General features: G+C 52.0%; 1 protein-coding gene across 3 annotated transcripts; it reads left to right on the top strand.

The window, feature by feature from the left end:
• The first annotated feature begins 234 nt into the window (after positions 1 to 234).
• On the top strand, positions 235 to 25,329 carry EIF3B (eukaryotic translation initiation factor 3 subunit B). Of its 3 annotated transcripts, none has more exons than XM_055262338.2 (19): positions 235 to 824; positions 5,868 to 6,060; positions 7,792 to 7,911; positions 8,217 to 8,274; positions 8,797 to 8,925; positions 9,544 to 9,701; positions 11,592 to 11,723; positions 11,801 to 11,867; positions 12,276 to 12,322; positions 14,702 to 14,912; positions 16,412 to 16,484; positions 17,934 to 18,056; positions 19,797 to 19,875; positions 20,654 to 20,792; positions 22,511 to 22,636; positions 23,296 to 23,373; positions 23,733 to 23,841; positions 23,992 to 24,109; positions 24,872 to 25,329. In XM_055262338.2, the coding sequence occupies exons 1-18, from the start codon at positions 326 to 328 to the stop codon at positions 24,093 to 24,095; spliced, it is 2,445 nt and encodes an 814-aa protein (XP_055118313.1). In that variant the 5' UTR covers positions 235 to 325; the 3' UTR covers positions 24,096 to 24,109; positions 24,872 to 25,329. The 3 variants fall into 3 exon arrangements, with proteins under 3 accessions (XP_055118313.1, XP_055118311.1, XP_055118314.1); XM_055262336.2 differs by having other exon boundaries at positions 24,867 to 25,329; XM_055262339.2 differs by lacking the exon at positions 24,872 to 25,329 and adding an exon at positions 24,706 to 24,853.
• Positions 25,330 to 26,900: the final 1,571 nt, after the last annotated feature.

Genomic DNA, 26,900 nt, shown 5'->3' with positions numbered 1-26,900 from the left:
GAACCATCCGCTGACACACATGGGGTGGTCAATGCTCCCATGAGTTTACTGATGCATAGAAACAACCTTGCTGAATGGAATTAAGCACTTTCTTGTCACAAATATATCAGTTTGGTGATTTTCGGACGCGGTCTTGCGGATGCGAGTCCTCTCAGGGTCGTCGTGAGGCCCCAGGGCGTGGGTGCGCCCCCCTCCCCGCGGCCTTGGTGCGGCCTCCCGGTCGCACACACATGGCTGGGCTGTAGCCGGCGCGGCGCGCGGTGCGGCCTGGGAGAGTCGGAAGCGCGGTGGCCGCGGAGCCCTGCGAGTAGGCAGCGTTGAGCCCATGCAGGACGCGGAGAACGTGGCGGTGCCCGAGGCGGCCGAGGAGCGCGCCGAGCCCGGCCAGCAGCAGCCGGCCGCCGAGCCGCCGCCAGCCGAGGGGCTGCTGCGGCCCGCGGGGCCCGGCGCTCCGGAGGCGGCGGGGACCGAGGCCTCCAGTGAGGAGGTGGGGGTCGCGGAGGCCGGGCCGGAGCCCGAGGTGAGGACCGAGCCGGCGGCCGAGGCAGAGGCGGCCTCCGGCTCGTCTGAGTCGCCCTCGCCGCCGGCCGCCGAGGAGCCGCCCGGGTCGCACGCTGAGCCTCCTGCCCCGGCACAGGGCGAGGCCCCAGGAGAGCACGCTCGGGACGAGCGCTCCGACAGCCGGGCCCAGGCGGCGTCCGAGGACGCGGGAGGAAACGAGGGCAGAGCGGCCGAGGCCGAACCCCGGGCGCTGGAGAACGGCGACGCGGACGAGCCCTCCTTCAGCGACCCCGAGGACTTCGTGGACGACGTGAGCGAGGAAGGTGAGGGCGCCCGGGGCGGGGCTGGCGAGCGGCGCGGGAGCGTGGCTAGGGTTCCCGAGGTGGGAGATGTCGTCGGGCTGTGCCACCGGTTCGTGCAGAAGTTCCACTGAGTGTGTCCGTGTGTTCCTGGGAAGCCACCGAGGGAGGGGTTCCCGAGTGGCCTGAAAGTGTTCTGAGAGCCCAGCGCCTCCCCTCTTCTTTCCTAAAACGGGACGGGATGGAGCTCACTTCGGGAGCCAGGCATTGGCATGACAACCAGAAATCTGAGAGGGTGAGAGAGGGCACACGGGGTACTCCCTTATGGCTGGGTGTTCTGTGAGTGTAGCAGCTGGGGGTACGGCAAAAACCGAAGACCCGGTGTCAGTTTGCGGGTCTGCGTGCCTCCTAAGGTCTGGATCGGAGGAACAGCTTGTGGTAGAGCCAGTGATTTTGTCCTGCCCCGCAGAATTGTCCATCTCCAGAGACTTCCCTACTGGGATAGGCACCCTGTCAAATTCCAGTTTGGTTCTCCCTTATCTCCTGCGCTACACCTGTAAAGGAGAGTTGTTTTTCCATGTTTTAATATTGTCGATAACAGCCAGCTTTGCCTTCATCTCAACCTTGATTGGATTTACAGGCATATTTCTGCTTCCTGTCTCAGAGAGATCTTTTCCTAAAACTACTTCTGATGAGAGTTGGTTTCATTTGTTTTTCTTTTGTTTTTAGCTCTCAAGCCTTTAAGTTGGGAACACATCAGCCTCTGAGGATTGGCTAAGTTAATACCAGAGTCAGAAAAATAAAAATACCCTTGCTGATGTAGCCAGCGATACAACAAGACAATTTCGGGAATAACATGTTATTATAATTTAAACGTATTTTTAAAATGCTATCTGAGGGCCGGTTGCGGTGGCTCATGCCTGTAATTCCAGCAATTTGGGAGGCCGAGACGGGCGGATCACGAGGTCAGGAGATCGAGACCATCCTGGCTAACACGGTGAAACCTCGTCTCTACTAAAAATAGAAAAAAATTAGCCGGGCGTGGTGGTGGGCACCTGTAGTCCTAGCTACTCGGGAGGCTGAGGCAGGAGAATGGTTTGAACCCAGGAGGCGGAGCTTGCAGTGAGCCAAGATTGTGCCACTGCACTCCAGCCTGGGCGACAGACCGAGACTCCGTCTCAAAAAAGAAAGAAAAAAAGGCTATCAGAAATACAAAAGTCAGCCAGGTGTGCTGGTGTACACCTGTAGTCTCAGGTACTTGGGAGGCTGAGGCACGAGAATCACTTGAACCCAGGAGGTGGAGGTTGCAGTGAGCCGAGATCCCACCACTGCACTCCAGCCTGGGCGACAGAGTGAGACCCTGTCTCAAAAAGTGAAAAATTAAAAAATAAAAACGCTGTCAGTTACTGTGACCATTATTACACTTTTTTTTTTCCATAAAACATTTTAGCATGAAAAGCAGGAAGGACACCACAAACTAGTGAAGACTTTGGGAACATCTAGTCTACGCCCCTCAGTCCTGAGGAAACTTGTGCCTGAAGGTGGAGTAGACTGCTGAGTCTACTGAGCAGTCTCAGCTGAGTAGGGCCGAGTCTTCCAAGGAACAGACCAGAGGTGGCCCAGAGTCCCTGTCTTGCCTTCTTATTTTTTTAGTATAGATTGGCATCTCAAACTGTAATCCTTTCAGTTTAATGTTTCAGCTGATCCGGGATTTTAACTCTAAATGTCTTTTTTGGCTCATTAACTATTCTTTTTTTTTTTTTTTTTTGAGACGGAGTCTTGCTCTGTCCCCCAGGCTGGAGTGCAGTGGCGCAATCTTGGCTCACTGCAAGCTCTGCCTCCCGGGTTCACGCCATTCTCCTGCCTCAGCCTCCTGAGTAGCTGGGACTACAGGCGCCCGCCAACACGCCCGGCTAATTTTTTGTATGTTTAGTAGAGACGGGGTTTCACCGTGGTCTCGATCTCCTGACCTCGTGATCCGCCCGCCTCGGCCTCCCAAAGTGCTGGGATTACAGGTTTGAGCCACCGCGCCCGGCCCATTAACTATTCTTTCTCTTTCTTTTTGCTATTTAGTGTTGAGAATTGTTCTCTTCTGTTTTTCCTGGAGACCGGTTGGGAATCCGTGAGCCATGTGTAACCAATGCTTGGGCTGAGAGTGATCAAGGCGATGTGTCTTCATGGTGTAGTTACTTCATTTATTTCCTTCCTAGGCGTGGGCAGTTTCTCCTAGACTAGACGCTTTGAGCTTGTGGGAAGGAGTACGCAGTTTGTGTAAATGCTGAGCTTTTTATTGCAGCCTTATAAATTCAGATCAGGCTTGTCAGGCCGTTTAGTTGTATGGTAAGTGCTTTAGAAGTTACCCCAGGATTTGACTAGTTTCCATAGGAGGGTGTCCGGCACTGCAGTGACTGGCAACTGCCTTTTTCTCTTTTTTTTCTCTTGTTCGTCTCAATTTTAGCATCTTTGAAAATAAAATGGCGATTATTTTTTAAGGCAGCATTTTCAATATTTCCTTTTTTTTTTGACACGGAGTCTCACTCTGTTGCCCAGGCTGGAGTGCAGTGACTCACCGCAGCCTCTGCCTCCCCACTTCAAGTGATTTTCCTGCCTCAGCCTCCCAAGTAGCTGGGATTATAAGCATGCGCCACCATGCTTGGCTACTTTCTGTATTTTTAATAGAGACGGGGTTTTGCCTTGTTGGCCAGGCTGGTCTCAAACTCCTGGCCTCAAGTGATTTGCCTTTCTCGGCTTCCCAAAGTACTGGGATTACAGGCGTGAGTCACCATGCTGGGTCAGTTTTCAATATTTCTGAAAGTGTTTTTTTGAGACGGAGTCTTGCTTTGTTGCTAGAGTGAGCCACCATGCCCAGCCAACTTTTGAGAATAAATACAGTAAAGAATATTTTTGGACATCTGCATATTTAGTATGTTGAAATTATCATTGTTATTATTTGAGGTGGAGTCTCTGTCGCCGAGGCTGGAGTGCAGTGGCGTGATCTTGGCCCACTGCAACCTCCATCTCCTGGGTTCAAGTGATTCTCCTGCCCCAGCCTCTCCAGTAGCTGGAATTACAGGCACCCACCACCATGCTTGGATCATCTTTTTTCGTATTTTTATTAGGGACAGGGTTTCACCATGTTGGCCAGGCCGGTCTCGAACTCCTGGCTTCAGGTAATCTGCCTGCCTCGGCCTCCCACAATGCTGGGATTACAGGCGTGAGCCACTGAGCCTGGCCCTGTTCTAAATTCTGACACGTGATGCTTTCCAACAGCCCTGCGAGGTATTTCATCACATCGAGGACAGCTTCACGTACCACTAAGAAAAAAGTACTATTACTTAATCTCAGTGGGGGTGGCAGCTCCCACCTGTAGTCCCTGCTACTTGGGAGGCTGAGGCAGGAGGATTGCTAGAGCCCAGGAGTTTGAGGCTAGCCTGGGGAGCATAACAACACCCTGTCTCTTTGGAAAAAAAAAAAAAAGCTGTTTCAGGCGCTTGTATATTCTCCAGTCTCCTAGTTTAAGTGCCGGTCTCTGCCCTGATAGTGTTTTTCAAAAAGCCTCTTTGTGATATAATAAGAAATGTGTATTTGGGCTCTGCCCTGGTTCTTGGCACTCAGTGTCTAAACCCTTGGAATTTCCAAAGTGGTGTCTTTTTGTAGACGAGGAGTTGATTGATGGCTGGGGCTCCTTGCCAGGGAACCAACCACGTGATTAGAGGGCGGGACCCTTTAGGTCTCCCCCTGCCATCCAGAAGGAAGAGGGCTGAAAGTTGAGTTGATCACCGGTGCTCAGTGATGTCATTAATCACACCTCTATAATGAGATCTTCATAGAAACCCAAAAGGACCGGGTTCAGGGGGCTCCTGCAGGGCGGTGGCCTGGAGAGCACAGGGAGGCTCTGCGCTTCTCCTCCATCTGCCTTTTCGTCTGTACCCTCTGTAACGTCCGTTATAATAAGCTGGCAAACCTAGCTCTCTGAATTCTGTAAGCTGCTGTAGCAAATTAATGGAACCCAAGAAGCGGGGGATAGTGGGAGCCCTGCTTTGTAGCCTGTCGGTCAGAACTGGAGGTGACAGCCCACTACTTGTGATTGCCATCTGAAATGGGGGCCAGTCTTTGGGGCTGAGCCTTCAGCCTGTGGGATCTGATGCTAATTCCTGGTAGATAGTGTCTGAATTGGATTAAGTTAGAGGACACCCAGCTGGTGGCTCCTGGAGAACTGCTTGATGTGGGACCCACATCCGGTGTCAGGCGTTGTGTTGAGTATTACGTGAGTTGGAAAGACACTGCCACATCCCTGTCTCCTGCAGTTCAGTTGTTTATCCTTAGAGCTTTTTAACATAAGGAATATTGGGTAGAGTTGTTCTGGACGAAGGTGCCTGGTGATGGGCTCTTTGCAGCGGAGAGAGGTGGGAAGCTCACCCCAGACACGCCTCCTCTTTGGTTTTTTTCCCGATCCCATGTGAATGGCCATCTAGTTCACAGCCTGAAAACACGAAAATCACTGGGAACAGGAGGTGGGAGAAGTTACTACTTTCATCCCAGTTCACTCGAGAGAGGGTTCCTCCTTGAATCATTTCTAGTAGTTTGTGCTGTGAATATATTGAGCATTTACATATTTACTTGTTTGCTAAGATCTTCTGTAAAAAGTCAGTTCTCATTGACATTGGGATGGGATTCTGCCTGCCTAGATGTTGCAGGAAACCTTTCAAAATCTAGGGATCTCTGGAAGATCTAATAGTGGATATTCTTTAGATTGTCTTCTTCATTTGCATTTTGCATTGTTAAAAGCTTTTCGTTGTTATTCTCTTGTAGTCTTTGGTTATTGCCAGAACTTAATTGACCTGTCTTGACTGTTTACATTTCCATCAAAGGGAGAGAGGAGAGTTCCATTCCCACCAGCTGTCCTGTTTAAAATCTGAAACAAGCTAGGGTTGGGATTTCTTTTGCTCGCAGTGAAAGCATTTAGACGATTCATTGTCTCTTCTTGAAGACTTGTTTAGTGTGCTCAGTTAATGTATTAAAATTTTTCTTGGTAAAAAATGATCATTTGAAAAATCTCTCGTTCAGAATTACTGGGAGATGTACTCAAAGATCGGCCCCAGGAAGCAGATGGAATTGATTCGGTGATTGTAGTGGACAATGTCCCTCAGGTGGGACCCGACCGACTTGAGAAACTCAAAAATGTCATCCACAAGATCTTTTCCAAGTTTGGGAAAATCACAAATGATTTTTATCCTGAAGAGGATGGGAAGACAAAAGGGTGAGTGTTATCCTGTTGGAGAAGTATCGTCTGTGTCTGGCACGTCGTGATGAGGGAGTGTTGCAGGAGCTCCCTGCAGACACAGCTCCTGCCTCGCCCAGGCACGTGGGCCTTTCACTTCTTCAGGCCGCCCTCAGCTGGAAGCTGTCCCGAGCAGTGAATGAGAAGATGATAAAGTTTGTTTTTTTAAGTTAAGGTTTTAAGGTTTTTAAAATTACCTAGAATAGGCCAGCATGGTGGCTTACGCATAAACTCTCAACACTCTTAAAGCCTGAAGCCAGGAGTTGGAGGCTGCAGTGAGCTATGATAATGTAGCTGTACTCCAGTCTGGGTGACGGAGCAAGACTCTGTCTCTAAAATAAATAAATAAAGTAAAAACTAACTATAATAGTTTTAGTTTCTAGAAAAATTATCAAATGCAGGTAATGCTACTGCGTTTTCTATGTTGGGCAGTCAGTTGAAGGATGGCCTCTTGACCCTCGGTTACTCATGTTATAATGAAACATTCTCTGAGATTCTTTCTTCTTTTTTTTTTTTTTTGGGCGGGGGATGGAGTCTCGCTGTGTCGCCCAGGCTAGAGTGCAGTGGTGCAATCTCGGCTCACTGCAAGCTCCGCCTCCCAGGCTCACACTATTCTTCCGCCTCAGCCTCCCGAGTACCTGGGACTACTGGCGCCCACCACCACGCCTGGCAAATTTTTTGTATTTTTAGTAGAGACGAGGTTTCACCATGTTAGCCAGGATGGTCTCGATCTCCTGACCTTGTGATCCACCCGCCTCGGCCTCCCAAAGTGCTGGGATTACAGGCATGAGCCACCGCGCCCCGCCTCTCTGAGGTTCTTTCTAATCTTGCCTGTAATACACAATATTAGACTACTTTTAAGTTTTTTTGTTTGTTTGGTTGGTTGGTTTTTTGAGACAGAGTCTCACTCTGGTCCAGGCTGGAGTGCAGTGGTGTGATCTCGGCTCACTGCAACCTCCGCCTCCCGGGTTCAAGCAATTCTCCTGCCCCGCCCTCCCAAGTAGCTGGGCGCACTACCATGCCTGGCTTATTTATTTATTTATTGATTGAGACAGAGTCTTGCTCTGTCGCCCAGGCTGGAGTGCAGTGGCATGATCTTGGCTCACTGCAACCTCCGCCTCCCAGGCTCAAGCGATTCTCCTGCCTTAGCCTCCCGAGTAGTTGGGATTACAAGCATGTGCCACCACGCCCGGCTAATTTTTGTATATTTAGCAGAGACAGGGTTTCACCATGTTGGCCAGGCTGGTCTCGAACTCCTGACCTCAAGTGATCTGCCCACCTTGGCCTCCCAAAGTGCTGGGATTACAGGTGTGAACCATTGTGCCCGGCCAAGTTTTTTTAAACAGCTTTATTGAGATATTTGATACACAATAAATCTGCATAGTTTTAAAGCATACAATATAATAGATTTTGATGTGTACATATCACGAAACCATCGCCACAGTCAAAATAATGGACGTTTTGATTAACTTTTCTATAATTTATGATAATAAAACTAGAGACTTCGGATCTTCTGGTTAGGGTTTCCCTCTCACTTAGCTCCCTGGCTGTGGATCTGTCCCTCCTGTGACTGCCTTAGGCTTGAGGCAGGAAGAGCAGCACAGATACTCCTGGCACCAAGGGCTTCTCCGTGGAGGGGGGTGGGGCGGACAGCGCATACCTGCCTAGCCTTACGGTGTGCGTGTGTGCCAACGGCCCTCTCTCACTCAGGTATATTTTCCTGGAGTACGCGTCCCCTGCCCACGCTGTGGATGCCGTGAAGAACGCCGACGGCTACAAGCTTGACAAGCAGCACACGTTCCGGGTCAACCTCTTCACGGATTTTGACAAGTGAGTTCAGACTTGGCCACAAGGAAGTGGATGTTGACGCGCAAGTGACTGGCTGTGTGCAGGTGGCTTGGTGCTTCTTGGTGCTGGTGTCTGTCAGGTTGTTCACGTCCTTTCTGGTCAGGCTGCCACAGAGCCATTTCACAGCCCTGCCCCACACTCCTGGCCTACAGCACCCCTCCCCGTTATGCCAGTCACAGCCTTGCGGGCGGGCAGGCAGGAGCACAGCAGGGCCATGCTGGACCCCCCACAGGGTGCTCTTTCTAGTCGTCAGGGCGTGGGGCTGAGCAGTCTCCTTTCTCCTCCAGGTATATGACCATCAGTGATGAGTGGGATATTCCAGAGAAACAGCCTTTCAAAGACCTGGTGAGTGGCCTGAAACCTGCATCTCAGTGGTTTAAAGAAATGCTGCTGGGCGTGGTGGCTTACACCTGTAATCCCAGCACTTAGGGAGGCTGAGGTGGGAGGATCGCTTAAGCCCAGGAATTCAAGACCAGCCTGGGCAACAAAGTGAGATCCCCCCCCTACAAAATGTAAATAAATACATACATTAGCTGGGCCTGGCATGCACCTGTATTCCCAGCTACTTGGGAGGCTGAGGTGGGAGGATCACTTGAGCCTGGGAGGTTGAGCCTGGGAGGTTGGGGCTGCCATGAGCTATGATTGTGCCACTGGACTCCAGCCTGGGCAACAGCGTGACTCTGTCTCAAAAAAAAAAAAAAAAAAAAAAAAGAAAAGAAATGCTGGATGGTGTCTTGACTTTAGGTTAGGGTGTGACTTGGGAGTTAAGGTGCAGACTGAATTTGTCATATCTTTAAGAGCAATAGTTGTGAATGAGTTTTTTATTAAAATTAATGAAATGTTATATTCCTTGCTTTTTTTTTTAAGGGGAACTTACGTTACTGGCTTGAAGAGGCAGAATGCAGAGATCAGTACAGCGTGATTTTTGAGAGTGGAGACCGCACTTCCATATTCTGGAATGACGTAAAAGACCCTGTCTCAATTGAAGAAAGAGCGGTGTGTATTTGCTGCCGCTGGGGGCAGGGGGGCAGGGGGGCAGGGACTCACCTCTTCTGTATTTCCTTAACAAAGTGGAACTTTGTTTCTATCAGAAAACTGGAAGAGCAGGTGATGTTATATTTTCTTTGAGATTACTTTCTGAAAACAACTTCTTTTATTCCTCTTCCAGCTTTGAAGTAAATCCTGAGAAGTGAACAGGCTTTGTGTATTTCACTTAAGAGTTTGCAGAATAGGCCGGGCGCGGTGGCTCACGCCTGTAATCCCAGCACTATGGGAGGCCGAGGTGGGTGGATCACGAGGTCAGGAGATTGAGACCATCCTGGCTAACACGGTGAAACCCCATTTCTACTAAAAATACAAAAAAATTAGCCAGGCATGGTGGCGGGCACCTGTAGTCCCCGCTACTCGGGAGGCTGAGGCAGGAGAATGGCATGAACCTGGGAGGCGGAGCTTGCAGTAAGCTGACATCGCGCCACTGCACTCCAGCCTGGGAGACAGCGAGACTCCATCTCAAAAAAAAAAAAAAAAAAAAGTTTGTAGAATAGATTCATTGTAGGAGGAGTCTTTGTGTTTGCCGTTTTGTCGTATTAACACTGGCACTGCCTTTTTCTGCAGAGATGGACAGAGACGTATGTGCGTTGGTCTCCTAAGGGCACCTACCTGGCTACCTTTCATCAAAGAGGCATTGCTCTATGGGGGGGAGAGAAATTCAAGCAAATTCAGAGATTCAGCCACCAAGGGGTTCAGCTCATTGACTTCTCACCTTGTGAAAGGTAAACTGTTAGAGAAACATAGTGGAGTCTGCTTTTCACCCCATGCCAGCCTTCTACAGGTGATCTTTCATTTTGTAGCATTTCAAACTTAGTAGAAAAATACAGGAGTACAGAGAATGCTAGTATGCTTTTTGCTGAGGTCTTCTCACATTTGGTTGCATTTACCTCATCATCTCCTGTACAGATACTTTTTCCTGAGCCATTTGGGAGTAAGTTGAAGTAACATGTCCCTTTAGCCCTGAATGTGTATTCCTAGAAATAGGATTTTGTTAGCGCGACCACAGTGCGGGTACTGACTTCAGGGATTTACCATTCATTTAGTACTTTAATGTATTGCCATATTCTGATTTTGTTACTTGATCTAATAATGTTCTGTATAATATTTACTCTCCTTCAGTTCAGGATCTGGTCTAAGGTCACATATTTTACAGATAATAAATTTTCCTGCCTCTATCACCCAGGCTTGGCGCCCCCCAGTGGCACCATTGCAGGCTCGTTGCAACCGCAGCCTCCCAGGGTCAAGCGGTTCTCCCACCTCAGCATCCTGAGTAGCGGGGACCACAGGCACACGCCATGACATATGGCTAATTTTATTTTTTGTAGAGATGGGGGTCTCACTTTGTTGCACAAGGTAGTCTTGAACCCCTGGGCTCAAGTGATGTCCTGCCTTGACCTCCCAGAGTGCTGGGATTACAGGCGTGAGCCACTGCACCTGGCCAAGCTGTGGTTTTTGATCTAGCTAATTCGGCTGTTGGAGTCCCACTAGGGAAAGGGGCAGTTGTGGAAGGCAGTGTGAGGGTGAGCTGGGGCCACTCTAGGGAAAGGGGCAGTTGTGGGAGGCAGTGTGAGGCGAGCTGGGGCCACTCTAGGGAAAGGGGCAGTTGTGGGAGGCAGTGTGAGGGTGAGCTGGGGCCACTCTAGGGAAAGGGGCAGTTGTGGGAGGCAGTGTGAGGCGAGCTGGGGCCACTCTAGGGAAAGGGGCAGTTGTGGAAGGCAGTGTGAGGGTGAGCTGGGGCCACTCTAGGGAAAGGGGCAGTTGTGGAAGGCAGTGTGAGGCGAGCTGGGGCCACTCTGTTTTCGCCCTCACGGGTTGTGTCTGCCTTCCCCTCTGGTGTTGTAAGGGACCGTCTGTTACTGTGTGAACTGAGTAAGCAAGTGCAGTAGCTCCAGACAAGCCAACAGTCAGGTAAATCACGGCTGTGAGGAGCCCCCAGGCTCTGAAGTTTCCCATCAGACCTGTGCTGGCTTTCGAACTGGATGGGACTTTTTTTTTTTTTTTTTGAAACTGAGTTTCACTCGTTGCCTAGACTGGAATGTAGTGGCACGGTATCAGTTCACTGCAACCTCCACCTCCCGGGTTCAAGCTATTGTCCTGTCTCAGCCTCCCGAGTAGCTGGGATTACAAGTGCCTGCCACCACGCCCGACTAATTTTTGTCTTTTTAGTAGAAACAGGGTTTCACCATGTCGGCCATGGTTGGCCAAGCTTGTCTTTAACTCCTGACCTTGGGTGATCCACCCGCCTCAGCCTCCCAAAGTGCTGGGATTACAGGTGTGAGCCACTGCGCCCAGCCGTATGTTTTTACCTTGTTAGTCTTTATTAAACATGGGTAAAGATAGAATTCCACACTGCGCCTCGCTCTGGATCACTCAGCAGCCTTGTGTGGGATCGGTGAGATCTTCTGTGCTGATCTTGGAGAAACCGGAGCGCCTGTGGTGTATTGACACCAGAATGAACAAGCGCTGCCGCTTGTGTCTCTTAGGGCCGGGCAGTGTGGGGTTTGGGGAGAGAGCTGGTTCCACGAGTTCTGATGGCGTGTTCTGGCTGCACAAACACACTGTGATCTTCTCATGAGAGGAGGATAGTGTACAGTGTTGCCCTTCTCTTCTAGATACCTGGTGACCTTTAGCCCCCTGATGGACACGCAGGATGACCCTCAGGCCATAATCATCTGGGACATCCTTACGGGGCACAAGAAGAGAGGTTTTCACTGTGAGAGCTCAGCCCATTGGCCTATTTTTAAGTAAGTGGACCATTGTAACAAGCTCTGCAGCCTTTGTCTTTTCATGGGAATACCCTGGCACTTCTGTTTCTTCTTAGGTGGAGCCATGATGGCAAATTCTTTGCCAGAATGACCCTGGATACGCTTAGCATCTATGAAACTCCTGTAAGTGGCCTCAGTGATGGAAAATGCCCCGTCCGGTCCTTGCTTGTAACCGGGGTGTGGTGCCTTTCCTTGTTTGTGTTAGAAGAGGAGGAGGAGGTTTCACAGATGCGTAGGAAAGGCCTGTCTCCTGCGCCTTTTTAACTGTCCCTGCTCTGGGCAGAGCTTTTCAGTCACTCCTGCCCACCTGGCGCAGCCGTGGGAAGTCCTGGATGGGAGTTAATGCAGTGGGCTTCGGAACTGCAGTTCTGGGCGGCGGGTGGGTGGGTGGGTTCACTGTCATGCTCTGTGTGCACTGCGCCCTAGGCAAACTCACATCAGACTCTTGTTTCCTTTTGTAAAAAGTTAAGTGTGTTTCTGAGACACCGACATGATTTGACTCAACTGCAACCTTCCTTTTTTTTTGGGCAGTCTATGGGTCTTTTGGACAAGAAGAGTTTGAAGATCTCTGGGATAAAGTGAGTATTCTTACCAGTTTGGTGTCTTAGTGTGTTCAGGCTGCTTAACACAATACCATAGGCTGGGTGGCTTATGACAGCAGAGATTTCTTTCTCCCAGTTCTGGAGCTTGGGAGCTTGAGGTCAGGGTGCCTGCAGACTGTCTGGTGAGGGCCCAGCTCCCTCCTCATCGACAGCCCCTCGGTCCAGCCTTCCCTGGAGGAAGGCCTCTGCGGCATCTTCTGTAAAGGCTCTCGTCTCATTTCCAAGGGCTTCCCCCTCAGGACCTCCCATCCCCAAAAGGCCCCACCCCATGCCATCACCCCGGGGGGGTTAGAATTTCACCCTGTGAATTTTGGGGACACAGACATGGTCCACTGCAGTTGGTTTCCTTTATTTGCTCTCCTCCTTTAGCACTCAGCTTTTTGTTGTTAGAGACAGTCTCGCTCCGTCACCCAGGCTGGAGTGCAGTGATACGATCTTGGCTCGCTGCAACCTCCACCTCCTGGGTTCAAGTGATTCTTCTGCCTCAACCTCCCAAGTAGCTGGGACTACAGGCGTGTGCCACCAAACCCGGCTAATTTTTGTATTTTTAGTAGGGATGGGGTTTCACCATGTTGACTGGGCTGGTCTCAAACTCCTGACCTTGTGATCTGCCCACCTCAGCCTCCCAAAGTGCTGGGATTACAGGCGTGAGCCACGATGCCCAGCCTACCACTCAGTTCTTAACCAGTTGGAGAGAAAACGGTGAGTTTGTTGTTTTTTTTTTAAATATTTTTTTTTTTTTTTGAGGCAGAGTCTTACTCTGTCTTGCAGGCTGGTGTAGAGTGGCGTGATCTTGGCTCACTGCAACTTCCGCCTCCTGGGTTCAAGCGATTCTCCTTGCCTTAGCCTCCCGAGTAGCTGGGACTGCAGGTGCCCGCCACCATGCCTAGCTAATTTTTGGATTTTTAGTAGAGACGGGGTTTCACTATGTCAGTCAAGCTGGTCTCAGAACTCCTGACCTCAAGTGATCTGCCCACCTCAGCCTCCCAAAGTGCTGGGATTACAGGCGTAAGCCACCACACCCAGCCATTTTTAAATCTTTTTTGAGATGGAGTCTTGCTCTGTTGCCCAGGCTGGAGTACAGTGGCTCGATCTCGGCTGACTGCAACCTTCACCTCCCAGGTTCAAACGATTCTGGTGCTTCAGTCTCCTGAGTAGCTGGAATTACAGGCGTGCAACCACTACGCCCGGCTAATTTTTTGTATATTTTAGAAGAGACAGGGTTTCACCATGTTGGCCAGGCTGGTCTCGAACTCCTGACCTCAAGTGATCCGCCTGCCCGCCTCAGCCTCTCAAAGTGCAGGGATCACAGGTGTGAGCCACTGCGCCCGGCCTAAGGTGAGTTTGTTCTGGACGCCAGGATGGAGGCTTGAGTCAATGGGCAGCAAGGCTGCTCAGCACTGGGCCTGCCACCCTCCAGGCACCACTTCAGTGACTCCTTTCCCGTGCCCAGAAATGAATCTTCAAGGCCAGAGCCTTGAGTCAGCTTCCTTCCATCTACCTCGTCTTTGACCTAGAAACTTGGTCGGGGGGGGAGGGGGGGTTTCCAGCCTTTTGAGGAAGAGAGGGGACTCTGCTTAGGTGAAAGGTTTTCCTGGTACTCTTCCATCCGAGGCAGGGTTTGGGGAGCCTTCAGCTCATTTTCACCAGCAAAGAATGGGCACGTTTTTATTTATTGGAAAACTTGGGACTGGTCAGTATCACAGCAGTGAACTTCCAGCAATCCAAGGACATTGATGTTTCTTCTTTCGTTTTTACATTCTTGGGCAAAATTATGGCTTATAAAATGAAAAGCCCAGGATGCTGGTTCTCAAAAAATGCAAAACAGCACATAGCGTGTATAAAGATGTTTTTCATGTAGGTGAGCTCAGGAACCGTTCGTTACAGCAGCTCTTCTGTAGAGTGGTTGATACAGTGGAGGGAGTTGCCCTTGTTCTTGCTCATTCCTTACACTTGATTTGCCGTTTTCCCCATTTGCACCTTAATTAATCTTTAGATGACATATAGCCAGATCCGCCAGCCTAAAACTTACTTGCCTTAAAGCAGCAGTGTGCAGTGTCTTAAGAGTGGGCTGACAGAGCCCAGGCTGGAGTCCATATGAGTCTGTGCGTGATGGTGGGGTCGCTAATATTCTGTCTGCATTCACTCCTTGTCACAGTGAGCACAGTAGTGCCACAGGGTCCTCGTGAAGCCATGCTGCATGCCCAGAGCAGTGGCTGTGCGGAGGGAGTGCTCAGCGTCAGCTATGACAGCATTGAGCTTCTATATAGCAAATGAGTTGTTTTATTCTCTTCTGCTTTTCAGTTTCGTCATCACTTGGTCTTTGCTTTAACATTTTATTTTCCTTTTCTGCAGAGACTTTTCTTGGTCTCCTGGTGGTAACATAATCGCCTTCTGGGTGCCTGAAGACAAAGATATTCCAGCCAGGGTAACCCTGATGCAGCTCCCTACCAGGCAAGAGATCCGAGTGAGGAACCTGTTTAATGTGGTGGACTGCAAGCTCCATTGGCAGAAGAACGGAGACTACTTGTGTGTGAAAGTAGATAGGACTCCGAAAGGCACCCAGGTATGTAGATTCCCACGGGAACTGATGATTCCTTATCCTGAGCTCTGAAGTGGCTACCATGTTGTTCAGAGGGTGTTAATGGATTTTTTTTTTTTTTTTTTTGAGACGGCGTCTCACTCTGTCACCAGGCTGTAGTGCAGTAGTGCAATTTCAGCTCACTGCAATCTCTGCCTCCTGGGTTCAAGCAATTCTTCTGCCTCAGCTTCCCAAGTAGCTGGGACTACAGGCGTCCGCCACTATGCCTGGCTAATTTTTGTATTTTTAGTAGAGACAGGGTTTCACCATGTTGACCAAGCTGGTCTTGAACTCCTGACCTTAGGTGATCTGCCCGCCTTGGCCACCCAAAGTGCTGGGATTACAGGCGTGAGCCACCGCGCCTGGCTGAGAATATTGTTTTCTTTCTAAGCACAAAGAGTAGTATATTCAGATTTTTTTTTTTTTTTTGGTGGTTGATCATTTAATATTTATTTTATCAAAAAATTGCCTGAGGCTGGGCGCGGTGGCTCACGCCTATAATCCCAGCACTTTGGGAGGCCGAGGCAGGCGGATCACGAGGTCAGGAGATCGAGACCATCCTGGCTAACACAGTGAAACCCTGTCTCTACTAAAAATACAAAAAATTAGCTGGGCGTGGTGGTGGGCGCCTGTAGTCCCAGCTACTTGGGAGGCTGAGGCAGGAGAATGGCGTGAACCTGGGAGGCGGAGCTTGCAGTGAGCCGAGATCACGCCACTGCACTCCAGCCTGGGCAACAGAGCGAGACTCCATCTAAAAAAAAAATAAAAATAAATAAATAAATAAATGTTTTTGTCACCCTACAAAGAAACGACATGCCTATTAGCAGCCTCCGCCCAGCTCCTGGCATCACGAATGTCTGTGATTTCCCTATCTGAACACACAGCTGGAATTGGATAGTATGCCACCTTCTGTGTCTGACCTCCTTCATGGAGCACAACGTTCCCACAGCTGGTCCACGGTGCTGAGTCAGAGCAGTAATCTCTTGTTGGGTGGACCCCGTTTCTTGGCCTCCTTCCTCTGTTGATGGACATCAGGGCAGTTTCCCCTTAGACTCCTGGAGTAGGGCAGGACTTCTTGAAGGTTATGGCTACACGACACCCCACTGTCTGAAATGGTTTACCCAGCCCCATTGGTGGGCCTTTAGGGCCCTCAGGACCCTGGCCTCTGCAGCCTGCAGCCTGCAGTGAGGACCCTGGGACTGCTTGTGCCCAAGTGTGGCGGGCAGGGCGGCTCCTGGAGGTGGGATCTGGGTCAGAGTTACTTCATGCATGTCCAGTGGCTTCCAGTAGACGTGGTGCCGGCAGTTCTCCAGCCTTAGAACCGTCTTCTGTCCTGAGGGCTGTGGCTTTCATCACTGCAGATGATCGTGTGTGAACCAGGCATGCATACTGAATCTTTCATTGTGAAGTTGACCTTTGATTTAAACCTTTTCTCATGTTTTCACTGTCCAGAATGTCACCCCTTCCCCCTTTTTTTTAAACAGGGTGTTGTCACAAATTTTGAAATTTTCCGAATGAGAGAGAAACAGGTACCTGTGGATGTGGTCGAAATGAAAGGCAAGTTGTATTTTAGTCACTTTGAGGTGAATGGGGCCTATGTGCTGTTCTACTCTTGGCTTTTAACACTTCCATGCGAGGGATTGTCTGAGCAACTGAGTCAGGACTGTGAGCCCTCACCAGGAATAGCCATCTCCAAGTCACAGAACATGTTTAGAGCCTGGGCAACATAGTGAGACCCTCTCTGTACAAAAAAAATAAAATCGGCCGGGCGCGGTGGCTCACGCTTGTAATCCCAGCACTTTGGGAGGCCGAGGTGGGCGGATCACGAGGTCAGGAGATCGAGACTACGGTGAAACCCCGTCTCTACTAAAAATACAAAAAAAAAATTAGCCGGGTGCGGTGGCGGGCGCCTGTAGTCCCAGCTACTCGGAGAGGCTGAGGCAGGAGAATGGCGTGAACCCGGGAGGCAGAGCTTGCAGTGAGCCGAGATTGCGCCACTGCACTCCAGCCTGGGCGACAGAGCAAGACTCCGTCTCAAAAGAAAAAAAAATAAAATAAAGTCAGCCAGGTGTGGTGGTGCGCACCGGTAGTCCCAGCTGTTTGAGACGCTGAAGTGGGAGGATCACTTGAGCCCAGGAGCAGAGGTTGCAGTGAACCGAGATTGCACCCGTGCACTCCAGCCTGGGTGACGGAGCAAGACCCTGTCTAAAAAAAAGAAAAGAGATTGAGCCTGTGTTCTTGTTTGGCTTTTTGTTTTGCCATGGAAAAAAGGAGGAAGGGAGGATAAAAAATAGGTGAGAAAATGTGAAACATGGCCTCCCTGCCAGGTAGGGAGACTGGAAGTCAGGATCCCACTGTAGATGCACACTGGGTGTGAGGGAAGTGGCATCCACAGCTGCCGACAACGTCGGGCTCCTGCAGTCCTGCTGTGGGTGTCCTGCTCTCAGGAAGGGAGCGGTTTCACATAGGTCACTCCACACGAGTGGAAGCAGCTGTCTCTGAAACTCCAGGAATGTGCACCTTTCTTGCTGTTGCTTGCTCTCTCGTCCTTTTAATGAACTTTTAAACGTTGGGGGATATTTCTCTGTGGCTGAATAGTGACCATTTTATTTTTTTTATTTTTTATTTTTGAGACGGAGTCTCGCTCTCTCGCCCAGGCTGGAGTGCTGGAGTGCAGTGGCGCAATCTCGGCTCACTGCAAGCTCCGCCTCCCGGGTTCACGCCATTCTCCTGCCTCAGCCTCTCCGAGTAGCTGGGACTACAGGCGCCCGCCACCGCACCCGCCACCACGCCCGGCTAATTTTCTTTTTGTATTTTTAGTAGAGACGGGGTTTCACCGTGGTCTCGGTCTCCTGACCTCGTGATCCGCCCACCTCGGCCTCCCAAAGTGCTGGGATTACAAGTGTGAGCCACCGTGCCCGGCCTGAATAGTGAACATTTTAACTGATTAAGAGCATTATGTTCTGAATTGACCAAAAAGGGAGTGGTCTGTTTTGTCCATTTTAGAAACCATCATAGCCTTTGCCTGGGAACCAAATGGAAGTAAGTTTGCTGTGCTGCACGGAGAGGCTCCGCGGATATCTGTGTCTTTCTACCATGTCAAAAACAACGGGAAGATTGAACTCATCAGTAAGTAATCTGGTCCCTTTCCTCCTCTGAGCAGGTCAGCACAGATGATGACCCAGTCGCTGCCCAGCAGTGAGCATTTGACTGGCCTAGGACCACTGCTGGGCAGGCCGGGACTCGCCTGTGAATGGGGCATGTGGGCTTGGCTGATGGAAGTGAGCGATGGCCTGGAGGTGCCGCCTCCTTGCGGGGTGCCTCTCTGAGCCCTGTTGGGCCCTCACGTTTAAGCGAGTATTTCCAAGGCTTCCTTTCTCTGCCATCGTCTCAAGTGAAGCTTTTTCTCTTCTGGCTGTAGCTGCTGTCCCTGGGCTTGGGGTCACTTCCTGTGGACATACTCCTGCCAGTCCCCAGTCTGGGTTGGGTGCCTCTGACCAGGGTGCGCAGAGCTGTTGCACACGGCTGTGCCCTGCCCCCGTGCACCCGGTTCCAGGGGCGCCACACTGCATCCATCTGGGGCTCGCTCCTCACAGTGGTGCGGGGGCCCTTGCCCATCTCACGGCACCTGCCGCCTGTGCCCTCAGCTCCTCATTTCATCCTGGGGTCTCTGCTCAGCACAGAGTCCAGTGCCCGCGGGGATTGAATGAGCAATTGCTTGTTGCTTCATAGGCATGGTGTATGTATGTGTGGCAGCCAGGAGGTGGCGATGGGCTGTGTTCCTCACACACAGGACTCTGGCTGCCAGGTGCCCTCCTGCAGAGCCATGGGTTTGACCCTGTACCTGGAAGAGGTTGGAATCTCCTGGCCGCACCTTTCGCGGCATGATTCTGTGAGGAGTTTAGTTTTCACTTGCTAGTGCTTGGCAGGGTGCGTGGTGCCCTCAGTTGGCAGTGGATCACAAGATTGGCTGTTTCATTAATTCTGGTTGATACAAACATACGGGCAGTCGCAGACTGTCCAGAGACTTGTGTAAGTCTTCTAGGTCATAAAACATAGGCAAGCACAGGCACCTTGTACCTTCCAAATATGCTGCATGACACACCTCTCCTGAGGTTTGGCATGGACGCTGGGGCCACAGCGTGTGCTGCATCCCATGCCCGTGGCTGTTGGGGTTTTCGCTTGTGCAAGTCTGAGACCCCTGCCCCCTGCCAGGGTGCACTGTCCTCCCACGTCTCCTCCCCTCCTCCTCCCCACGTCAGCCTGCCCCACGCCTCTTTTTTGGATATACCACAGGCTGAGGGGAGAGAGGCCACAGGTTGTCAGCTCTGTCTGAGATGCAGGGAGCATATGCTCTGAGGGGGACTTGAGCCCGCCCCAGCTGGCCTTCACTTCTCACTGCTCCAGCGGCTCTGCCCGAGATCCCTTCCGGAAGTAAGAGTTAGTACCTGCAAAGATGATGACTGTAGTCAGTTTCAACAAGCATACAGCTTAACCCAAAGACGCCTTGTCGCTAGGAGAGTGGCTTTGGTCATTCAGGGTCACACTTCTCTGACATCTCTCTGTTGGGGTCCCTGCAGCAGTGAACATTTGCTGTAAAGGGAATTCTTCGTCCAGTTACCTTGGGAAATAAGATAGTATTGTTTTGAAATACCCCTGTTGCAGCTTCTTTTTTTTCCCATTTAAAGTGTGGATCATGACTTAGGGGGTACTTAGCGACGGACTTTGTAAAATTGTTTTCCGAGGTGGTCCAGCATTACCAGCTCTGCACGCGTGGGCAGCATGAGCACGGCCAAGTCCTCCAGCTTTGGCTGCCCTGGCACTGTGGAAGCCCTCGCAGCTCGTGACGGGCGTGCTCTTTCCTTTCAGAGATGTTCGACAAGCAGCAGGCGAACACCATCTTCTGGAGCCCCCAAGGACAGTTCGTGGTGTTGGCGGGCCTGAGGAGGTAGGTGTCTGCGCTCTGAGCCTGTCCGCCTTGTGAGTAGCGCTCTGCTGCAGCAGAGACCCCTCAGGCGCCTGCACCCAGCTTCGTGGTAGAGGGAGTATTGTGCACTGAAAGGGTTACCCCGGTGTCAGTGGATGGGACTTCATTGAACCTTTGCAGACCCATGGCACTCCAAGACTCGGGCCAAGCTAGGACAGATTGAAATAAGTGCTCCCAGATGCTTTCGTGAAGTGACCAGGCAGACCCGTCTGCGGGTTGTGGTTCTTCGTGATTAAACAAGTGCCTTCCAGCAATCCAGTAACCTCCCCCCGGGGGTCAGTCCCATGTCTTCTAGTGGGAAGGGTATTTGTTACGCAGCTGTGAGGCTGCCTTACCTCTGTGGTTGGTGTCACGGTGTCGGTCTCAGCTGTGTTCCAGCAGTGTGTCGAAATCGTGGAGAAACTTCCAGCTTTCTGCTCTGAGTTAAAAGAATACCCTTTTGCTGCTGCTCTCCCTTGCTTCATTGTACACACTTGCTACTGTATTTTTGGAGGCTTACTTAGCCTCCGATAACATTTCCAGTAAAAATAATATGATGGCAGATGTGTGTAATACTGCGCACTCTGCATCTGTGATTTGTTAAGTCTCACAGCGGCCACCAGAGGCTGTTGCTGTGCTTGTTTCCGTGTTAATGCCGAGGCTGGCTCCCTGGGGACCCCGTGCTGCAGCACCTGTCAGGAGTGGGATGCCAGGAGGTATGCGTCTCCGTGAAGCCCGACGGTCCTGTCTGTCTTTGCAGTATGAACGGTGCCTTAGCGTTTGTGGACACTTCGGACTGCACGGTCATGAACATCGCAGAGCACTACATGGCTTCTGACGTCGAATGGGATCCTACTGGGCGCTACGTCGTCACCTCTGTGTCCTGGTGGAGCCATAAGGTGCAGGCCTGTGGGGCATAGCTTTGGCTGTGCATAGAAGCAGGGAGTGCCGGCTAGCTGCTGACTCTGGTGCTGTCCTGGGACCTCAGGGAAGGGGCACCAAGCCTCTGTGTTTAACAGAAGCCTTGGCTGGTGTTAGTGGCAGGAGGAGGAGGAGGAGGATTCTGGATTGTAGAAGAGGTGGCGCCGAGTGCAGGAGCAGCCTCTGCTCATGGTTGCGGGAAGGTGGGGGCTCTTATCCTGGGCCCAGGGACCCCTGAAAGGAAGTGAGAATGTCTGCAGAGAGGAGTCATTTCCTTTGAAGTCTGAACAAAGTTGTAACCGCAGACATTAAGATCTGTTTTGGGGTCAGTGGTTGAATCCAGCTACTGCGTTACCCACAACTCTTATTCCAAAACTGCTGGTTAAGTTTCTCGAGGACTTCCAGTATTTAATGACTTGTAAAACGCTGATGGGGGTACTAACACTTGACCCAGTCCATGCAAATAGAACCTGTGAAACCAAACTCGGGTAATTTTGTTTAATGAGATACAGAACTTGTAGGAATATCAACTTCCCAAATATTACTACAAGTGTCTAGAGTTAGAAATCTTCACATTCTAATCAGGATATGTTGATCACAGCCTGTGTCCAGGTATGTTCTGATGTCACTGCGGTGGGGCCTGCCTCGACACTTGAAATCACTTTAGGCCAGGCACAGTGGCTCACACCTGTAATCCCAGCACTTCAGGAGGCAGAGGCAGAAGAATCACTTGAACCCAGGAGCTTGAGACTAGCCTGAGCAACATAGCGAAACCCTAGCCCCATTTAAAAAAAAAAAAAAAAAGACCTTTTAAGCTGTTGACCACTCTCCTTGAGTTATGAACACTTAGCTCCCTAAATGCCGGCCTGCAACAAGGCGTTTATGCTGCGCGCCAGTGAAGGGGCCCTCCTTCATGAGAGAGGCCTGCTATGAGGAGAGCGGAACCAGGCGGCGCGTAGGGATGCAGTTAGCTTACATCCAGCACAGGGCTCCGCACAGCTCACACCCGGCCCCGGGTTCCGCACAGCTTACATTGGGCATGGGGCTCCGCACAGCTTACATCCGGCGCGGGGCTCCGCACAGCTTACACTCGGCCCGGGGTTCCACACAGCTTACATCCGGCGCGGGGTCCAGCTCCGAGTAGTGCCATGCAGTTAGCTTATACTCGGCGCGGGGCTCCGCACAGCTTACATCCGGCGCGGGGTTCCGCACAGCTTGCACCCGGCCCGGGGTTCTGCACAGCTTACACCCGGCACGGGGCTCAGCAGCGAGTAGTGCCATGCAGTTAGCTTGTAGTCGGCACGGGGCTCCGCACAGCTTACACCCAGCCCGTGGTTCCGCACAGCTTGCACCCGGCACGGGGCTCAGCACAGCTTACATCCGGCGCGGGGTTCCGCACAGCTTACACCCGGCTCGGATTCTTATTGCCAGCCGGAATGCACAGGCCTGTGCTGTGATGAGCGCTGCCAGCTGCTCTGTGCCCTGCACTCTGGGTGCCCCGCACTCTGGGTCGGTTGCATAATGGAGGTGTCTTTCATTGACTGCCCACCTCCCCTGCTGTCAGCCCAGCACAGGCAGAGCTTTGTTTGCTTCACACGTGTCCCCGATACCCAGGACCTTGTTCAACAAGTGACATAGTCACTGTTGTGGCTTTGCTGACCCCTCTGTGTCCTGGTGTGTCCCTGCCCTGGCCTAGGTGGACAACGCGTACTGGCTGTGGACTTTCCAGGGACGCCTCCTGCAGAAGAACAACAAGGACCGCTTCTGCCAGCTGCTGTGGCGGCCCCGGCCTCCCACACTCCTGAGCCAGGAGCAGATCAAGGTCAGCATGCCCCCACCCCCGGGTGCAGGGCACATGGAGGCGATTGTGGCGTTGAAAAGGAGTCAGTTTTTTCTGTTATTGTTAGGGTGGTGACTGGGGGATAGAAACGTGACATTTGCAAGGGTGCCTTGAAGAGACGCAGGAACAGTGAGAACTGAATGGAATAGAACAGCTTTAGGATAGTAACGTGGGGCCTTCAGCTTGTTTAGGGAAGTTTTGCATGAACCGGAGGAGTGGATAAAAAGATGCCAGGGCCATTAAAAAGTCCTGGTGGGATTAGAAGCGGCTTGTCTGGGATTTACATTATTGTGGTAAAATAGGCCGGTGGTCTTAGGTCAGAGCGAAGAGGAGGGTTAAATCCCAGGGAGAAAGTCTGTCTCAACGTGAAAGATGGAGGAAGGAGCAGGCGAGCGCTCCTGGGATGTTGTGTTCTGTGAATGACCCTGGGTGTCATGGAGGAAGGAGCAGGCGAGCGCCCCTGGGATGCTGTGTTCTGTGAATGACCCTGGGTGTCATGGAGGAAGGAGCAGGCGAGCGCTGCTGGGAAGCTGTGTTCTGTGAATGACCCTGGGTGTCATGTCATGTTGGCAACTCTGAAGATTGCATTTGTGCTTGTTGCTTTGAATATTAAATCCTGAGTGATGGGTCTTTTGTTTCAGCAAATTAAAAAGGACCTGAAGAAATACTCTAAGATCTTTGAACAGAAGGATCGTTTGAGTCAGTCCAAAGCCTCAAAGGTGAGCCTTGTTCCCCAAAGTGAGGGCCATGCTGCGACATCTGCCGTCACGGCAAAGGCGGGGCTGCTGTGTGTATGCTCAGAGTTGCCTCTGCCCCGAAGACACTGGTTCTGTTCCGCTCCTTAGGAGGGATGCAGTGGGGAACTGGGGTTGGCACGGGGACCTGGAGTTGGTGACCTCACTGCTGCCTTGTGGGCGGGGGGCAGCGTTGAGGGGAGAGTGAGAACAAATGGACTGGCCATTCCTGCTTGAACGCTTCCGTATGCTGTCCTTCTGGCACCGTCCACCTGGTGTGGGCTCTTCGCGACGGGGAGGCCCATGTCTTACCAGTTCTGTGCTTTTCCCAACCTCATGCATAGGAATTGGTGGAGAGAAGGCGCACCATGATGGAAGATTTCCGGAAGTACCGGAAAATGGCCCAGGAGCTCTACATGGAGCAGAAAAACGAGCGCCTGGAGTTGCGAGGAGGTAACTTGGAGATCCCTCAGTCACCAGGAGCTGGCCCTTCTGCCGCCCATAGGCCCCGGTGCCCGCGGACTCCCACGTTCCTTCCCACTGGCCTCGGCGGTGCCACTAGGTATGTGCCCCGGGTGTGATCTGCGCCCTTTGTCCCCTCAGGGGTGGACACTGATGAGCTGGACAGCAACGTGGACGACTGGGAAGAGGAGACCATTGAGTTCTTCGTCACTGAAGAAATCATCCCCCTCGGGAATCAGGAGTGACCTGGAGCGCTGTGGTGAGCGTCTGCAGGGGGCGTGATGGGGGTGCTGTTGGCTGCTCTCATGCTGTTTCAGTTATCCCCATCACTGAGGAAGCATCTCCTTTAAAGCAGGGGTGAAGCCCTAGTGTCATGTGCCCAGGGTTAGCTGAGCCTCGTGTGAAATGTGGAGTCGGTGCCAATGTGGCCTGGACTGCTCCCTCTGACCACATTGCAGATGGCGCCTTTCAGGCAGTGCTGGGTGAGGGAGGAGCTGTGGCCAGGTGTTGGGAAGTGCCAGGAAGAGGAGGGTGGCCATGCCTGGCCATTTCCTGACGCCTGTGCTAGTGACGGCCGCGGTGTGTCCACCGGAAAGAAGCACTGGCGTGCGCAGCTGTGACTCTGGTTTCAGCAGTTCTGAGACAAGAGCCTTCTAAGTCGGGGGCTGGGGAGCAGAGTGCAGGAGCTCCTGAGTCCTGGGGGCCTCCGCGCCTCACAGCATGGGCACGTGTGGGACAGAAGGCCTAATGGGGTGCCTAAGGGTGGCCTGGTTGCTGTCCCCAGGGCGGGACCATGAGCAAGTAGGGGTGGCACATGGGCTTGGCTCTCTGTGGCCGGGATGGCTCCTCTTGCAGGACTCAGCGTCAGCCCCAAGGCGACATTCGGGGGTCCTGCAGCCTTTTGAGGTGGTGCCGTTTAGGGCCGCCATGCCTGTCTGTCCCGGGGACGGACTCCACCCACTGCTCCCGCGCTGAGCTGCAGGACGGAAGCGTGAGCCACAGTTCCTCTGTTGCAGTGCAGCCGTGTGTGGTGTGGAGCCGAGGCCGTCCTGCAGGAAGCCCACGTGACTCCCGCCTCCTCCCCGTGCTCTCTGGCTCTGGACTGTGACTGCGCCTGGATTCTGCCATTGCGACACATTTTTGTGCCTTTCAGCCCCTGGTGTCTGCAGTGGGGGGTTTAAGGCACCCGCTTCCACTTCTTTCTTGTTTGGAGTTTTCTGTCGGAACCGCCGGTGTTGGCTCCGTAGACTTAGCAACGCCACCGGCAGCACCTTCTGCGCCCAGTGATGTTTCCTTGGTGCCTGTACACAGCCGAGCGGCGTTTCCGTTGAAGGACTTGCATCCCCATCACGGGCAGTGGTGGACATGTCCCGGAGACCCACCGGGAGGGCGCCGCCATGCCTCGTACCCCCACCGTGCAGGTTGTGGCCAGTTTTCTCCACAGGTTGAATGTGGAAATAAAAGCAAACTTCTATGAAACTTGTCTTTCTCCTCTCTTTGAATGTAGATAGAGACCTTGAACTTGGTGCCTGCCTCCCTCCCCAGTGGCAAGGGCCTGCTTGCCAAGCCAGACCTCTCTGCAGGGCACTGTCCCATCCAGTCGTCACGCACACTCAGCCACCCTGTATCCAGCAATGCGCTGGTCATGCCACAGTCTTTTCTGTTGCGTTGTTTTCTGTGAAAGATGCTGGTTATTTTCCCTGGTGAGAACCCTGTGACTTTTCCTTGGAGTTAGACGCATTGGGAAACTTGTATTGAGAATGGTCAGTTCTGCCCGTGTTTTTGAGACGGAGTCTCGCACTGTCACTCGGGTTGGAGTACAGTGGCGCAATCTTGGCTCACTGCAACCTCCGCTTCCCGGGTTCAAGCGATTCTCCTGCCTCAGCCTCCTTAGTAGCTGGGATTACAGGCATGTGCCACCACGCCCAGCTAATTTTTTGTATTTTTAGTACAGACAGGGTTTCACTATGTTGGCCAGGCTGGTCTCAAACTCCTGACCTTGTGATTTACCCGCCTTGGCCTTCCACAGTGCTGGAATTACAGGAGTGAGCCACGGTGCCCGGCCAGTTCTGCACATTTTTATGTGGTCTTCTTACAATACTGAGCTTGTTTCCTGTTGGGAAGGGAGCACACAAATTGGGGGAATTTCAGCCCCTCCTGTTTACAGGGTCTCACTTCCCAGCAGCACCTGTGACCCTGCAGTTTCATCCACCTCTTTTCAACTCGTCAAACCTGAGGCAGCCCTCAGAACTCACAGCCAAGGGCAATTTACAAACCTAAGGCAACGTTTGGAGACTGGGAAGGGCTGTAATTCACAGGGCAGAGGACCTGGGCTCCTGACTCCTGGAGGAGTCACACTGGGTCTCCCGGGCGTGAGGAGGCTGCCTTGGTGCGTTTTCTTTTCTACGAGCCCTACGTTTCTCTCATCTGCGATTCTAAAATTCTAGAATTGTCACAATCCTGCCGTTGATCCTGTGTCCCTCCAGTGCACATTTGATTAGTAATTCTTGTTTACACTCATGCTGCTTAAACTCTAGTGCGCCAAGAAACAGTTTTTCTGATTTCATGGAAAGCAGAAAGGCACACAGTTTGCCATATGACAGATTTTTAAAAGATATTCTAAAATAACTTTCCACTGTTTTAAATGTACTAGTTGTCATTGTTTCATATAATTCGTAAATAAAGGATTTCTGAAGCCCTTGTGTTGGTTTTAACTTTGCTACGGTAGACATGGATCTCCCAGAGCCGGCCTGCTGTGGAGAGACTTCCTGGGTATCAGGGTCCTCACGGCTGGCGGGCTCGGGACATCGGGGGGTGGGGGGTGCTCGGGACATCGGGGGGTGGGGAGGTGCTTGGGACCCCTGCTGCGGGCATGTCCTTGGTTGTGTTTCAGGAGGCTGGGGCAGGCAAGAACGTGGGGACCCATAAACGTGTTCCCGGCAAGTGCCTTGGTCAGACGCTGGAGGCCCATCCTCCTAGAGGAATGGGATGTGGATGTTGGAGGGGTAGCCGAATCCACCTGGCAGGGGTTTCCTGCTGCACAGCGTTGA

The sequence above is a fragment of the Symphalangus syndactylus genome, chromosome 22 (genome assembly GCF_028878055.3).
Source record: "Symphalangus syndactylus isolate Jambi chromosome 22, NHGRI_mSymSyn1-v2.1_pri, whole genome shotgun sequence".
Classification (NCBI taxonomy): domain Eukaryota; kingdom Metazoa; phylum Chordata; class Mammalia; order Primates; family Hylobatidae; genus Symphalangus; species Symphalangus syndactylus.
This window is presented reverse-complemented; position numbering and strand designations above follow the sequence as displayed.

Coding starts and splice junctions, on each gene's coding strand:
- EIF3B (XM_055262338.2), top strand. CDS start 326: ATGCAGGACGCGGAGAACGTGGCGGTGCCCGAGGCGGCCGAGGAGCGC. Junction 20,793..22,510: donor TGTCCTGGTGGAGCCATAAG/GTGCAGGCCTGT, acceptor GCCCTGGCCTAG/GTGGACAACGCGTACTGGCT. Junction 23,374..23,732: donor GTCAGTCCAAAGCCTCAAAG/GTGAGCCTTGTT, acceptor CCTCATGCATAG/GAATTGGTGGAGAGAAGGCG.